This window comes from Poecilia reticulata, chromosome 1 (genome assembly GCF_904066995.2).
Source record: "Poecilia reticulata chromosome 1, P_reticulata-male-v2, whole genome shotgun sequence".
NCBI classification, from domain to species: Eukaryota; Metazoa; Chordata; class Actinopteri; order Cyprinodontiformes; family Poeciliidae; genus Poecilia; species Poecilia reticulata.
The window spans coordinates 29,580,490-29,595,440 of NC_088830.1; the positions used below are offsets into that span (position 1 = coordinate 29,580,490).

Sequence of the window (14,951 nt, forward strand, 5' to 3'; positions counted from 1 at the left end):
TTGTAGCAATTTCAAAAAGTTTATTGTCATTAAAGGGAACACAATTTCTGTTTGCATATTAGCATAGTAGTTTATTGTGATTAAATGTTACACAGAATCTTGAATTTTTTTCATTGTATGATAAATACACATTTAGCTAGGTCTTTAACAAAGTTAAGCGATTAATTATAAATTGTGAGTTTCTACCAGATTTAGTGAGTTAATGTTATGTGATGAAATGAAATGCTTTCATTCCCAAAACTCACCAATCATCTGTCTCTAAAGGAGATGGTTTATAATGGCTGCACTTTTCTCCAGTCACATACGGCTCACAGGTCATCGTGTATTTAACCTGAACGTTTCCATACAATCCTGAGCACTTGAAAGTGTGAGTGCCAGGGCTCAGGAACCTCCGGCACTGTACGAGAAGGTCGTCATATTTCACGTCATCATCCCAAACCTCAATCAGCAGAGGCAGGCTTGTGTCAACCTTCAATAGAAAATTTGAATGGAGGATCATTCAGTTGCATATTTTCTCATTCAAAGTCAAATTATTTAGCTGATATAGAAAATAAAACTTTTCTACGCATCTCAAAAGTTGATAAATGCAGTGTAATGTTAGCCAAAACACAACAGCACAAGATATGAAATACATCAGCTAGGCTGTGTCTGTTTACACAATATATGTTTAAAGTGGTTTCTGTTCAAATATTTTCAGATTTTTTTCTGCTTTTACTTTAATTTGTACTCGATCATAAACACCATGAAATGTGCATGGTCTAATCATGTAAAACCAAATTCTTTTTTCATGCAGGTGCTGACCCAGTATCCCAAAACATAAAGAGTCTACAGCCTGGCTTGGATCTAGAAATGGAGTTGATTGTCTATTCCCCACGTTTAGAAAATGCTGTTTGTTTGCATTACATATCATTGTATACTTTGATTTGTCTTATTTGATTTGATTTATTTATTTCAAACAAGTTTTTAAAAACTAAAAATAAGCAATCAGTGGGTCAGAGAAAACAATTGGACAAAAAGTTTTTACTTTGACATTCAAGGTTCATTTTGTACATTTGTTGTTTGGTCAGCCAAGTTTTTATGCTCATGATTGATTTGTAAAAGCAATAAGAGAGGGTCAGCACTTCCTGACTCATCAACAGGTTAAGCAGAGCAGTGAGTGTGGGAGCCGCATGTCCACAGTCACCCAGGTTGGTTCTGAGAGAACCGAAACAAGAACGAGTCGGGCCTAAAGGGAGGTTCTCTTTTCTTGTTATTGTGGCTGCTGTCTGATGCAAGTAACAAGTTGAAGGACAGATTAGTTCATGATCAATAATTTAACATCATCTAGTTGAAATGGAAACTACAACACATTTCTGATATTAAATGATATTTGACCCAATTTGAAATGTTTGCTAACAAATAGTTTTGGTGGCACCAAAGAATAGATCAGCTTTCTTTCTAGACCAGGGGTCTCAAACTCAATTTACCCAGGGGCCACTTAAGGCAGAGTCTGGGTCAGGTTGGGCCACATAAAGGATTTCACAAAAAACATTTAAAAAATATCCTCAAATGTCATCAACATTTAATTATTTCTTCAATACATGAGCTGCAGGCTTTGGCTTTGACAAAGACTTCATGAGGGTGTGACAAAATTTAGGGTGGTTCATACTGTAGCCTGAAGTGTCCCAATTCAGATTTTTTTTGTCAAATCGGATTCTTTTTTGCCGGGCCGTTCACACTGCCACTTATACACAGATTGCAGTATGTGTTCTGCAGTCTGAACGGGCAGACAACCTGAGTGTCCCGCATGCGCACTAGATGGCGCAATAGCATTGGCGTTCTCAGTGTTCTGCCAACTGCCATAAAAAGAAGTGCTCAGTGTTTGCAGAAGTAAACATGGAGGCTAACGGTGGAGCTTAGCTTACATATTTGAAGTTGTTGTCTAACCGGAGCAGCATATAGTCAGCATTATAGTCCGTCTTAGTTGTTTTTCTTCCCACTTGCGTGCATCAGGACTCAGGATTTGTTGAGTATCAGAGACGTTCAGTTCGGATGAATGTGGTCTGGACGTTTGAATTGGATACGCATCGGATATGGGTCGCATTCGAAAACAATCCAACCTGTACTTTTCAGACTGTCATGAAAATATCTGATACAGGTCGCATTACGTAAGTGTGAACGCACCCTAGGTTTATTCCACATGGCGTCGCTCTTGTTCTACGTTTCACATTAGTCTTTAGCCAGCTAACAAAGTATGGAGAGCATCACGACGCGTGACGTCATTACCGCTTCTACTTGTCACAACAGCGCGGCGGATGACTAGCAGCCCGGTAGCAGTTGCCTTTCTTTGCGTCTGATCGTGGCATTTGTTAATTGTAGAAAGTACCGGAATGGCAACTGCAGGGAAGGGCAACTGGTACCGGACTGTTCCATCATCCGTCACACTATTGTTACAAGCGTAGTGTGCATGAAGTCAGTGTAGCCTAGCACCGAATGTCAGGCTTAACGAGGAACGGCAAGCGGGAATTCCTTCAGAGGTCGGCTCAGCCTGAGGGCCGCACTAATATTATACTTTCATACCACGGTGGGGGCCACAAGACATTGTCCTGCGGGTCGCAAGAATGAGACCTCTGTTGTAGACCATAAAAACCCAATTCTCCTCACTGCCAATAATTTAATGTTTATTTTTTGCAAAAATAGGTGCTGGTATTAACTCTCTAAATTCTTCTGCATCAGCAGCGTGAATAGATTAGTTTGTCTGTTGTTGAGCCTTTTCAGCTAATTTGTGATGATAACGTTTACTGACCATGCCCAATTTAAACTCAGTGTTCCACCTCGGATTACTGTGATCCAATATTTTGGTCCTGCCTTGAAATGAACCATAGTACATCTTGGCATAGCTGTGAAGAAAAGAGGAGCCATTTAAAATGTGTGCTCATCAGGTTACATAAGAAATTTGTTTTTTACCTTTGTATCAACCCACCTTTCACCTGGTCCAATGTCATCTCCGAATAGATCCCAGCCTCGAACAATGGTCACTGATAGAGTTCCCCTTGAGGCGTGCTGAGGGCAGCAGTTAGAAGCCACATTAGGAGTCATGTCACAATGTGGCTCTTTGGGTAAGTTCCACAAAGCATTGTCCTCCAAATAATGTTCAATAGCAGCTTTCATCTCTTCCTGTTGCTTGCTTGGAATGAGCTTATAGAGAGGTTGAAGGGAGTATGAAACAACATCTGGATGTTCTTTCAGGCTCTTTAGCCAGTTCATGTAGCCCATGGAATCATTTTGGAAAATTGAAAACTCCCCCAACCAATCATTTCCTCCTGACACTTCTGTGAAGTGTTGGTGGAGACCAGATCTGTAGCCAGTGGCAGAATCCTGGTTTTTTAGGACACGAATGCAAGACTTCTGGACACTAGAGAGTTGCTCCTTCCCCAAGCCAACAGCAACACCCATAGATAAACAGGAGTGGATCTGGGTGAAAGAACAGCACAGAGATTTTTCAAAAAAGCTACTTTACAGCAGACATTTGCATAAACAGCCAGGTACAAGCACAGTAGAATATGTTCATGTAGAAATCCTCTGGAAATTAAAATGGTCAAAACAAAATTGCACTTAAAAACTTAAAAATTCTTAAAGTAGTTGTTGAAAGTGATGAACTTCATATTTGTGCTGCTTCATGTATTTGGTAAAGATAAATTTTAATCATGGAAGTATCACATATGGTTGTGTAAAAATCTGTTTTGTGCATTTTGTTACCTGAGTTGAGGTTAACCCATTCATGGAGGACAAACAGCTTCGTGAAGATGTCACTCGTCTCAGTCGACCTCCAAGATTAACCTAAAACAGGTTTAAAGTTCTTTAAAATGCTTCCCTGCAGAAAAATGTCTGTAACTAATTCACAATGTGTAAGTGTGTGAAAGTTCTCACCATTCTGAAGTAGTGTGTGCCATAGGTCTGTATGAACTTTCTATACTCATTCTTAGTGGAGTAGTTGTAGTGACTTGGCAGGAGGTCTAACTGCTGTTTGAACTCTAAGCTTAAGGGAGGTGTGGTTGATAATATAAAACTAGACACCAAGACAAAATGAGACAATTATTTCAAAAACCATGACCTGTCAGAACACAATGAAAAACATGAAATTTCCATCCTACCCATAATGGTTGCAGGTGACACTGTGTATGCTGAAAGTGTAGCGATCCTCTTTGATCTTTTTTGAAAGGAACTTGTAGATATTGGAGCCGGTTCCTCCCACATCAAAGTTGTCAAACAAAAACTTTTCAATTTCCAAGCCAGCCTGATGAAATTCAGACAACACATGTAGTTTATAAGGTGTTTAACAAGAAGCCATATTTTTCTATCACTATTCTAATCACTTACTTCAGTTCTAACTGAATGCAAACTTAAAAGCTAATAAAATTCTTGGAAGAGCACATATTAACTGAAATGACATGGTGAAAGAAAGAAAATCAAACAGCAAGGTTTTTTTTATCAGGGTTGTTATCAAAACTCAGGGCTGCATTGAAAATATTCTGAAATGTTCAGCTTTGAGATGTTTCTTACCGCCCAATCATTGGCATCTTGGGATGTGTAAGCCTGAACCAGAGAGCTGTTGGGACATTTTAAAGGATGTAATTATTATTAAACATCTATACAGTTCATTTTTAATAAGGTAGTTATGTTTTCTAGCTTAGTGAAATTGTTGATTTAACAATTGTTATTTAACACCTAGGAATTATTAGACAGGTATTCAAAAATTACAGTTTTATTCAATAAATTAGAAAATCCTTCCAGATGTGGCTCGGTTTTTAGATTAAAAGTACTTTGAAAATAACATCTAAACAGATATTAAACACACTTTTCATTAAACCTGCGTTTCTGTATTAGAAAAATTTTGTATTTCTTTGCTGTTTCTTCTGCCCTCACTGTTTCCATGTAACAGTAGTGCAGATATATAAACTGTTAAATGGTGGACAAGCGTATGTTCCTCTAATTGACGTTGCTTTCAATGTCAAAAGAGTGAAATTACAAATAAAGATGAAAAACATGATTTAGAATACAAGCGTAGTGAAATCATGCAAATACGAAGGGCATAAATACTTAATGCTGTATAAATATCACAATCAGCCTTACAAACATCAGTCTTTTTCAACATAAAGGCCCACAGAGATGCCCAATATTGTCTCAAATATAATAAAATAACACGAAATATAACAAGCAGTGTTTTCTGTAAACAACAAAACAGGATGAAGAATGATTAACTGAGGACTGATGAACTGCCTGTGTCAGCCATTACACATGTGTTCCTGAACTCATTCTACTGTTCAATAACAAACTTGACATGAAAACACCACCACCTGCTGGCTGGGAAGAATTACTGCTAGCACAGCTGTGTTATTCCAGTGAGGTCACATATCTTTTTTTGTGTGTGTTTTACTTTTAAGGTAGCGTTACCACCCACAGCTGAAGACGCCCACTTCGGCAGCACAGATGCAGCGTACAAACCAGGAAATCAGGAATAAAAATGGTTGCTATTCAGTTGAAGGAGAGAGGGGCCAGAAAGACTAAGAGTGCAAGGGAAGCAGCTAGAACGAGCAGGAGCTATTAGGTTGGCAGGTGTTAAGAAAATAAATTTTAAATATGTTAGTTTTAAAACTTAACCACATGTACAATGAAATTAACAGCGTTTTAAAATAAGAAAATTCGGTTCTAAATTGCCTCCATGGTCCAGTGGGCATCTCATTTGTAGGTGTTTATATTAAATATAACACAATACGTTGAATTAAAATAGTTTAGTTTTAGTTTTCTATAATTTAAAACAGTTCTTAACCTCTCTGTGGACTGAGCAGGCATTCATAGGGGGGTCGTGGCTGTTAGTGTGAGTTTAACCTTTTGACTATCTTGATAAGATTTAAACAGCTGGTGTAAAACTGAATGCAACATAGAATCTGTTAAACACATAATCTAATTTGTAATCTCTCCTAGTTGTTAACATGTCTTGATTGAAATAGAATAATCATAGTTTTCAGATTAATAACTTGTTTTGCCCTATTGACCTTTATGTTACCTGTAGATCTTTTGATCTGCCCTTTGTCTGTGTGGGAAAGAATCAGAAGAAGTTCCAGCTTTCACACTGATATGTGATGAGCCATAAAACAGCAGGAGTTCAGGCCAGTAGAGGAGAAGCTCTGCCTCCACTTTGTTTAGATAAAAGTGACAACTGGTCAGGGGCGGATCTACTGGGGTGGCACGGGGTGGCAGTTGCCAACCCAAATGAGAGCCTTGGCACCCTTGTTGCCACCTCATCTGGCGTCTATGAATTCAATAAATAGTTATGGGAAATCGGACATTAAGCGCTTGAATCTTTTTTCCGACAACATTGAATGCAACACAACGTAACCTGACACCTACTGCTGAGTAGCGGGAAGTGCTTGAGAAAGACAGAGAGCGAGGCAGCAGCATTGATATGGATGGATATAAATGACTGCACTGGACATTACGTGACTTATCGTGCGCCACACATGCGCCATGCTGTCCATTGAGTCAACATTATAGGTGGTCAGGAAAATACCACAGTCACGAAAAGTATCTGAAAAATGGATGCAATATTTCGCGGTTAATTCAACCCTATGAATTAGATAACAAGGGCTTCAGATTTAACAGGTGAGGAAAAAGTTTTAACTTAAAGAAAACACTGAACAAGTGAGTAGTGGGTCAGTTATGCTAGCCTAACTTTTGCTAGCCTTCTATTGACTTTGATAACCTTAACATGTGCTGCGCAGTTCGGTGTGTTTTGGTTCCGTTAGCACTAAAACAGGTCAGCCCGCACACCAAGTCATCAGTAGAGCAGCTGTTTAAATCAGCTAATCAACCACCGCTGTGCTCAGGCGAAAACTTATTAATAATATAGACATCAAGCCTGACAGCATAATGTAACAGACTGAATGTTCTGTTTTGGTGTTTTTGCTACTTTTTTGTGTGGGAAATGTTTGTTTTTTGGTGTTGATTCCCCTGACTGGTAATCTCTGCTTTACCTGCTCGATTGAGCTGTTGTCTGTCGGTTGCCATGGCAACGGGTCCAGGTACAGCCGACACACAGAGCAAGAAAAGGCAGAATAGAAGTGGTGTTTGGTTCTCCACCTGTTTATCAGCTTTATTGTACCTTTATTGTGGCGCACTGTCTGCAGCCGCTGCAATTCCTAAAAGTCAAACAAGCGACAAAAACTGAACTAATCATCAAACTACGGCTCCTACAGCATATTTAAAATAAAACGATTGACCAATATAAGAGAAATTTGCCCCTTTTTGCATCTTGACAGAACTAACAGAAACAAAATTGTTAATAGATTTGTATCACGGACAATTTATTAAACATCAGTTTTCTCCTCTGATAACAAATGATGGCGCTATGAATATTTTTGTGACAGATTTCTGCTCATCCTGCATTGGGATAAAATGTTTTTCTGGACATAACTCAATGAATCACATAGCGACTAATAGACGCTGTCCAATCTAGTAATACATATCAATTAGCAGGAGTATGAAAGACATAAAAATAATTAACTATACAATGTTAAGAAATTATATTTAATCCTCAGTGCTACATGAAGCTCATTTTGAAACAATGCAAGTTAAAAACAATAATTTGCAACAAGTAAATTAAGTCCAATGTTAGGTCTGTGTAAGCTAAATGTCAGAATGAGACATTTTATATATATTTACTGGCATATGCTGCCCCCCTCTTGCCACCCCATAAATACTTTTCTACATCCACCCCTGCAACTGATGTTTGATCTTGAAAACAAATAGCACGGAGTTTCTAACTTTAAAGAGGGTCCGAGACAGCTGCTGGTTGGATGAGCAAAGATATGCCTTATTTGAATAAATTAAAGTGAAGAATACGCCTTTACTATAAAAGTTTGTACACAGGAGTAACAAATCAGATTTTGCTCTTTGCAATTTCTCCAGACGTCTTTGCTTTTCTTTCATTCTTTCTTCTTTTCTATTTGTCTCAGGTAAATTAATGTCTGTTTTAGTGTGTTTTGAAGTGTCTGTGTTGTCAATGTGATTTTATACTTTTAAATGTTACAATAAACTCTGAAAATGTGTTGACTGTCATCTCTGTGTGGCTTTTGTTTCCACGCATGGAATCATTGAATCCAGGAGCACAAGAGAATATAACGAGCCAGAAGTTAATGATTTTATTCTCTTAAGGCAGAACTGGGGGTCGCTGTGGAGGACCAAGTGGCTGGATCGCTGTTGAGGATCGGAGGGCTGGATGATGTTAAGGATCGAGTGGCTGGATTGCTGCCAAGTTTCATCTGCTGGTGGCGAGAAGAAGACCGAGTGCCGGCGAGAGGGCCATGCCCCCGTCCCTTAGCTAAGACTCCGTTCCAACTTCCTTCCAGACCTTTTTTATTGACTCTGCTGCATAACGCTGCCCTGCACTTTTTTTAGTGACTTATCTTGTAATAAATTATTGTCAATCTTAACTGACTCATTTTAAAAACCCTCCTCACATTTGCTACTGTTTTAACTATATCAATATTACCACTCGGGTCCCACACCAATTTTCAATGTTAGGTTTGCATTACTTGTAAATTGAAAATCATCATAATTAGCAGAAATTAAGGCTTTAAAAATGTGTGTAATTATTCTATTGGTGACCTTTCAAGTGAACTGGTTGCACTTGAATATATTTATAAGCATCAGAGTATCAGCATAAATGCACATTACATTTTTCATATTTTGCTTGTACTTCAGAATTATGCTTTATGTGTTGATCTTTCTCATAAAGGTAAAATAAACATATACTTTTGATTGGAACACGTAATTGTAATGTTAATAAAAAATCATGTTAGTGTAATTAAGTGATTCAGTGTTTACAGTGTTCACGATGCGGTTTAAATACTCTACCTAGCAGAGGTGTGAAAACTGCTTTGGATTTCAGGATTGCATCGAGGGATGGCATGGAAGTCCACAACAGAAGATGGAAGCTTAAAATGAAGAAAAGTCACATTATTGTTAATCTCTCAAGTCAGACGTGCAGCTGTTCATTTATATATCTCAAAGGTAAAGTTAATTTCATTTATAGGGCACATTTTCAGCAACAAGGCAATACAAGATTCTTAAATTACTTTTTGGAGGGCATCGTTTTGAAGAGGGTTGGAGCAGAGAATACAGATGTTTCTAGTGGTCAAGTTATTCTTCACATCAATCACATGAGCACTTTTCCTCTCCAGTGTGGTTATATCAAAACTTTGCCCCAACAGATTGTGGCCTGGTACAAAAGGAGCAGCATCACACTCTTTTTGGGTTCCAGTCCGACAGGACAGAACAGAGGAGTGAACAAGGAGGACGCCTAGGAGAAGAAGAGCTGAAGTTGTATCGGGCAGCATAGCTGTAGTCAGAAACAAACAGATAGAAAAGGAATGAACTGTTTTTACATAATGCATGGCATTTTCCTTATTTTTATGACATGTTTATACATCATATACTGAAGTTATACAGTTTATTTGAAGGGGTGTGCATAAAACTGACATGACTTTGCCATAAACATTAATGAACATCATGAATATTTATGACAATTGTCATTAAATGTCATTCAGTAAATAATGACACTTTTCATGCAAAGTTGACATTATTCAAAATGTCTTTGTTATGGTAACTTGACATTAACCAATTATCAACATTTTGTAATGTAATACACAAAGATGATTGATAATTAACTATTATGACATATTTATGACAGATAACGATTCTTGGTTAATGTCAAGGTGTCATGTCCGTCAAATAAAGTGTTACCTAAAGGGTTATGCTAAAAAATAAAAAATAGCTGATCAGAGATACTTATGTATAAATGGACATTAAAATTCAAATACAGGTATGAATTAAATGCGGGATTGTTTTAAAAAAAAGTGTAATATATGGGTAAACGTCTGTTTACAGCGCCATTCATTTTAACAATTCATCACTATTACCCATTGAATTTAGAGGGTCTGGCTGCCAGATTAAATCAATTCAGGATATGCTGCTAACACAGGACTTCAATCTGAATGTAATACAATTCAGACTTAATGGTCAAATATTGTTTAAAAATATTGTGAATATTACTTATCCATGTATTAAATACATTTAAACATTTATTGAAACAATTGCACATTTACTTCATATATGCATTTGAACTTTTATGTACATTTTTACATATGTCTGCTCAGTTATTTTTTTAATTTTGCATGTGTTAGCTACTATCTAAGCTATCTAAGCTACTATCACACTTTTGAGTTAGAGCCTATTTGTTCTTGGGAGCAGCAGTTATTGATGGTGAAACATTTGTAAACAGTTCTCACGTTTGTGCGATCTAAACATTGTTTTTACTCCCCTTGACCTACGGGTCAAAAATGAACCGACCTAACAAAATCCCCAAAATAAAACGGTTTACTTGAATTTGCAATCCAAAATCTTTTTTGCATGATAGAGAAATCTGTTATTTATCAATTTAACTCAATTTAATTAATTTTTTATCATGTATTTTTTTTGTTACACAATACAGAAAGACAATCAACAGTATTACATTTTTATTTTCTTTTTACCACAGACCAACTGCCATAAGTTTTCTTTTACACAATAAGGGTTTATTATTGTAATTATATAAATGTGAAGTAATTACATCTAAATTAACTATACTGAAAGGGATAAAAAGTCAACAATCTGTAACTTTTTTGTCAACCGTCATTATTTTATATTGTTTAGGAAGTGAATTATGAAAATACATCTTTCATACAACATTCAAGACGCTGAACATAACATATTCAAAATCTTATGCTTAACATCCTGCAAAATTATATAAGATGTTCAACATCTTATGTAGGACAATATATGTGAACGTAAAATATAGGACCTGTTGGACAGTGAAACATCTACTCACTTTCAGCAAGGAATCAACTAGGGGTACTTTGATTTAGGGTACCTTTATATTTTCCATCCATCTCCAAATTCAAGATTCTGTGTAACATTTAATCACAATAAACTACTATGCTAATATGCAAACAGAAATTGTGTTCCCTTTAATGACAATAAACTTTTTGAAATTGCTACAAGTTGTTGACTTTGTATATTTTTGACAAATCTTGTATTAGTTGCACGAATTATGTCTTATATGTGTGATTAGTGAAGATTACTGGTGGTCAATAAACGATAAAATAAATGTAGCAACAGGAAAGAAACTAAAGTGGACACAGCAATAAACCTTCCATCCATTTTCTTTACACCCTTTTCCCTTAGTGGGGTCGGGAGGGGTGCTGGTGCCTATCTCCAGCTAACGTTCCTGGCAAGAGGCAGGTTACACCCTGGACAGGTCGCCAGTCTGTCGCAGACCTTTATATTCTGTATAGTGAATTTGTTTTTATTATGTCTGATGTTTTTTTCTGTTGTGTTTGGGAGCTGGTGTAATGTGAGGGGTTAGCTGCAGGTGCAGGTCAAATACAAGTTCAATTCATACATCAATCCAATTTATTTGATGTGTGTATGGGTGCATATGTGGGTGTGTAGGTGTGTATGTATTAGATAGTTTGTGTTTGACCTTTGGGTGTGTGTATGTATTAGAGACAGTTTCTGTGAGACCCTTTTACTTTTTTCAAGTTTTAATGGTTTTATAATTCTCGGGTCAAAAATGACCCATAAGACAATCTTTGTACCCTAGTGGTCTACAGACCACATGGAAACATAAACATAAACAAAGTATCACTTTTTCTAATGAAGCGGTCAATTTAGAAGTCATAAAATTTCAAGTTGAAAAAAGATAGTTTAAGGCAGTGGTTCCCAAACTTTTTCTCCTGCGCCCCCCCATTTATTCAAAACACTTTCAAAACAAGTTACCACACGTTAACAACGGATTAAACAGTTTTAACTGCTGATAAAAGTAACAGAGGGCACAGATATGGTAAGTGTGGAAGCCCCTACTGTATCATACTGACAGAGGAATAACAGAGAGTTGGCCATTCTAAGGTAAAAACTCAGTGCATACAGCGTTCGTTTTTTTTTCATCCAGACGGCTCCCCGCGCCCCCACTGCAATGGCACGGCGCCCCCCCTAAGGGACGCGACCCACACTTTGGGAGCCTCTAGTTTAAGGTATTCTTTCTACAACTAAAACATGGTAGTTGGTCACTTTAGACCGACAAGACAACATAAGGGCTAGATAACACAAAAAGGCTGAGCAAGTAGATATTTGTGGAAAAAAACCCCATTTAAGTTCATTCATTAATCTAATTTGATTCCCATTTCATTTTCCGATATATTCCTTTTGTCTCATCAGTAGTAGGAGGTTACATGCCAGTACTTAAAGGTTATTCACATAATTCAGCTGTAAAGTTGGGCTATTTAGTTAATACATTTTCAGACTTGACTAGAAATAAGCATGTCAGTGATCATTCCTTGTGTGAAGAGTTTCTTCATTCCTTCATTAAAAATTGAGCTTGGCTTTATTAATTAATAATAAAATATGGATTACAATTTGTAGTAATTACATAAGCCAAACGTCGAAGTGAGTTCTGATTCCCAACAATTTTGATGTCACCTTATGAGGTTGCTACAAAATTTTTGGTTTCCATAATTCTGATTCCCAGCAATTAAACAAATTCAGCTTTGGAGATCCACAGATCTTTGATTTCAAGAAACAGCCACACAGTTCCACCACATTAGTGTCTGTGAATATTCTTTACATTTTTTGGGTTTTTCTGCTGCAGTGTATTCTAAGCAAAGATATTCTTTTTCCCAGTTAATTGTATTTTCTTTTGTATATTAAAAAGTCTTACCTGTTCCAAAGCAGACTGAAAAGAAGTTGAAACAAGCAATATGTACGTGTGCTCAGCTGAGAACTGTGGTTTATAAAGCAGCAGCCATGGAGAGATAAGGATTCATACAGAACATTGTGTAACGGTCAACTAAATGTAGTTACTTTGTTTCTTGTAACTGCCGTGAAAATTCTAGGTTTTTATGTTGGCAGCGTTCTGTATAAAGTATCTACGTGAACGGAACAAACAGTTCTAATCAACACACAGTTCTAGAGAAGGTCAACTGCAATGAAGGAAAAGTTTAACAGTGAAGCAGAAAAACGCATAACAAGCAACTTAAATTTAGCTTCAATCAATAATGGAACAAGGAAACGGTGATTGAAATTTCTTAAAGTATTTTAATTCAGTAACTGTGTTGCACTTATAAAAAAGATAGGAGTTCTTCTTTAGTTTCAGCAACTAGATTTTCCCCACTCTGTGTGTATCTTTCTTGGAATTGTTCTCTATGTAGCAGCCGGACATTAGTGCATGAAAGATGAAAGAACGTTACATAGTTTCTTCTAGTTACAACTGACGCTACTTCCGGTACAAAAACAGTCACGTAGAACACAGCTCTAATTCTGTAAAACTTCTACGCATGAACAAAAATAACTACACATAATGTTTCAAGCAATAAAATGAATAAGACAAATAAAATACATTTAAATTAATTAATAAAAGAGTGTTTTATTCATAACTTTAAAAATAGCAATAATTTAAATAAAATACTTCTAAAGGTGCAACACATTACCCACAAAGAAAAAAAAGGTTGCCTAATAACATTTTAAAATTTTTAGCAATACAGAACAATATCCACAAGAACTAGGATTAAATATATTTTAACAGGCCAGTATTTTAACAAATATTACAATATTGCAAAGTTTGTGTTATCTTCATTAACTATTGTCATCTTGCTTCTTATCTTCCATACTGCCTGTGTGTCTTACAGAACTGCCCACAGTCCATTAGTACTAAAGGGCGAATAGTCCATAGAAGTATTGATGGGCCCCACAAAATCTTCACCAAAGAACAAGAAAATTGCCCAACATACCCAGATCTGTCACACATTTCAATAACATGCCATAAAGTTTTGTAATTGAAAAACTTGTTTTAAATAACTTTTATTCTCGTATAATTACTCTCTGGTGTTTATGGTGCTTTTTTTTTCCCCCCTCTTGCTCGCGATGAAGGCGGACACCATTTTCCTCTGCTCCCTCCCTGCCCTGCTTGCTCTGTTTTTGTCCTTTTTCTATATTTTTGGAACCTCTCTTTGCACATCATCCAAATCTACAAATTATGGATCTGGTCAACCAATCTCTCAATGCAATTGATAAAATTTTCGACGAGAAGTCTGGGCTGTCCTGCGGGATTCAGGACATCATTCCTCGATAACAACACCTTTATCGGACTTTGTCGGGAGGCTGAGCAACGTGGTTTCATGACCCTTTGACGTCACCGCCTTCACTCATGTCTTTATTTTTCCCTTTGTTTTGTCTGAATGTGTCCTTTCCTCTTTTTTGTTTTTCTTCTCTTTCTGTGGCAATAGTGGTGTCTACTATAAAATTTTAAAATATTAAAACCAAAAACGGCAACTTGGATCTTGGTCCCAGGACTATTAAGCTTCTAATATCTACAAAAATGCTACGCCAGGTCAGGACAACAAAGAGGTGGATAATAATGTTTAAAAATTAATGATTTATTTTCTGCAAAAGTTTAAAATAGGCCCACAACAATAGAATATATGCATTAAAAAGATAGTTTACATACTTCACAGAATACATAATATTACACATAAGCTATTCAGCGGCAAGTTCTGTTTTCAAACCCAATTATTAACTAAACAAAGAAATTAATACAGAAAACAAACAAAACACTGCAACCCAAACAAAGAAAAACATGCAGAGCAAATGAACAGCAAAAAGCAAGACAAGCAAAGCAATGAACCAACTAAATAGCAAAACAAACTATGCAAGAAATTGACAAATTAAACCTACATGCAAAAAAAGAAAAAAAAAATACAAACTGCAAATAAACGCAATGAAAAATAGTAAGGAGGACTCACCATAAACGGTTTAGCCCTGGCCAGAATAAATCATCAATTGGGTAAATGGCACCCAACTGAACAGGCATGAAGCAAAGC

At 36.7% G+C, this 14,951-nt stretch overlaps 1 protein-coding gene across 1 annotated transcript; it reads right to left on the reverse strand.

Moving 5' to 3' along the window:
• LOC103471441 (perforin-1-like) lies at window positions 1-12,895 on the reverse strand. The gene is made up of 10 exons (XM_008420451.3): window positions 12,794-12,895; window positions 9,117-9,379; window positions 8,896-8,975; window positions 4,543-4,588; window positions 4,134-4,276; window positions 3,910-4,048; window positions 3,739-3,819; window positions 2,963-3,453; window positions 2,786-2,879; window positions 1-469 (listed from the first exon to the last, which is right to left on the reverse strand). The coding sequence occupies exons 2-10, from the start codon at window positions 9,375-9,377 to the stop codon at window positions 242-244; spliced, it is 1,563 nt and encodes a 520-aa protein (XP_008418673.2). The 5' UTR covers window positions 9,378-9,379; window positions 12,794-12,895; the 3' UTR covers window positions 1-241.
• Between the last annotated feature and the right edge of the window lie 2,056 nt (window positions 12,896-14,951).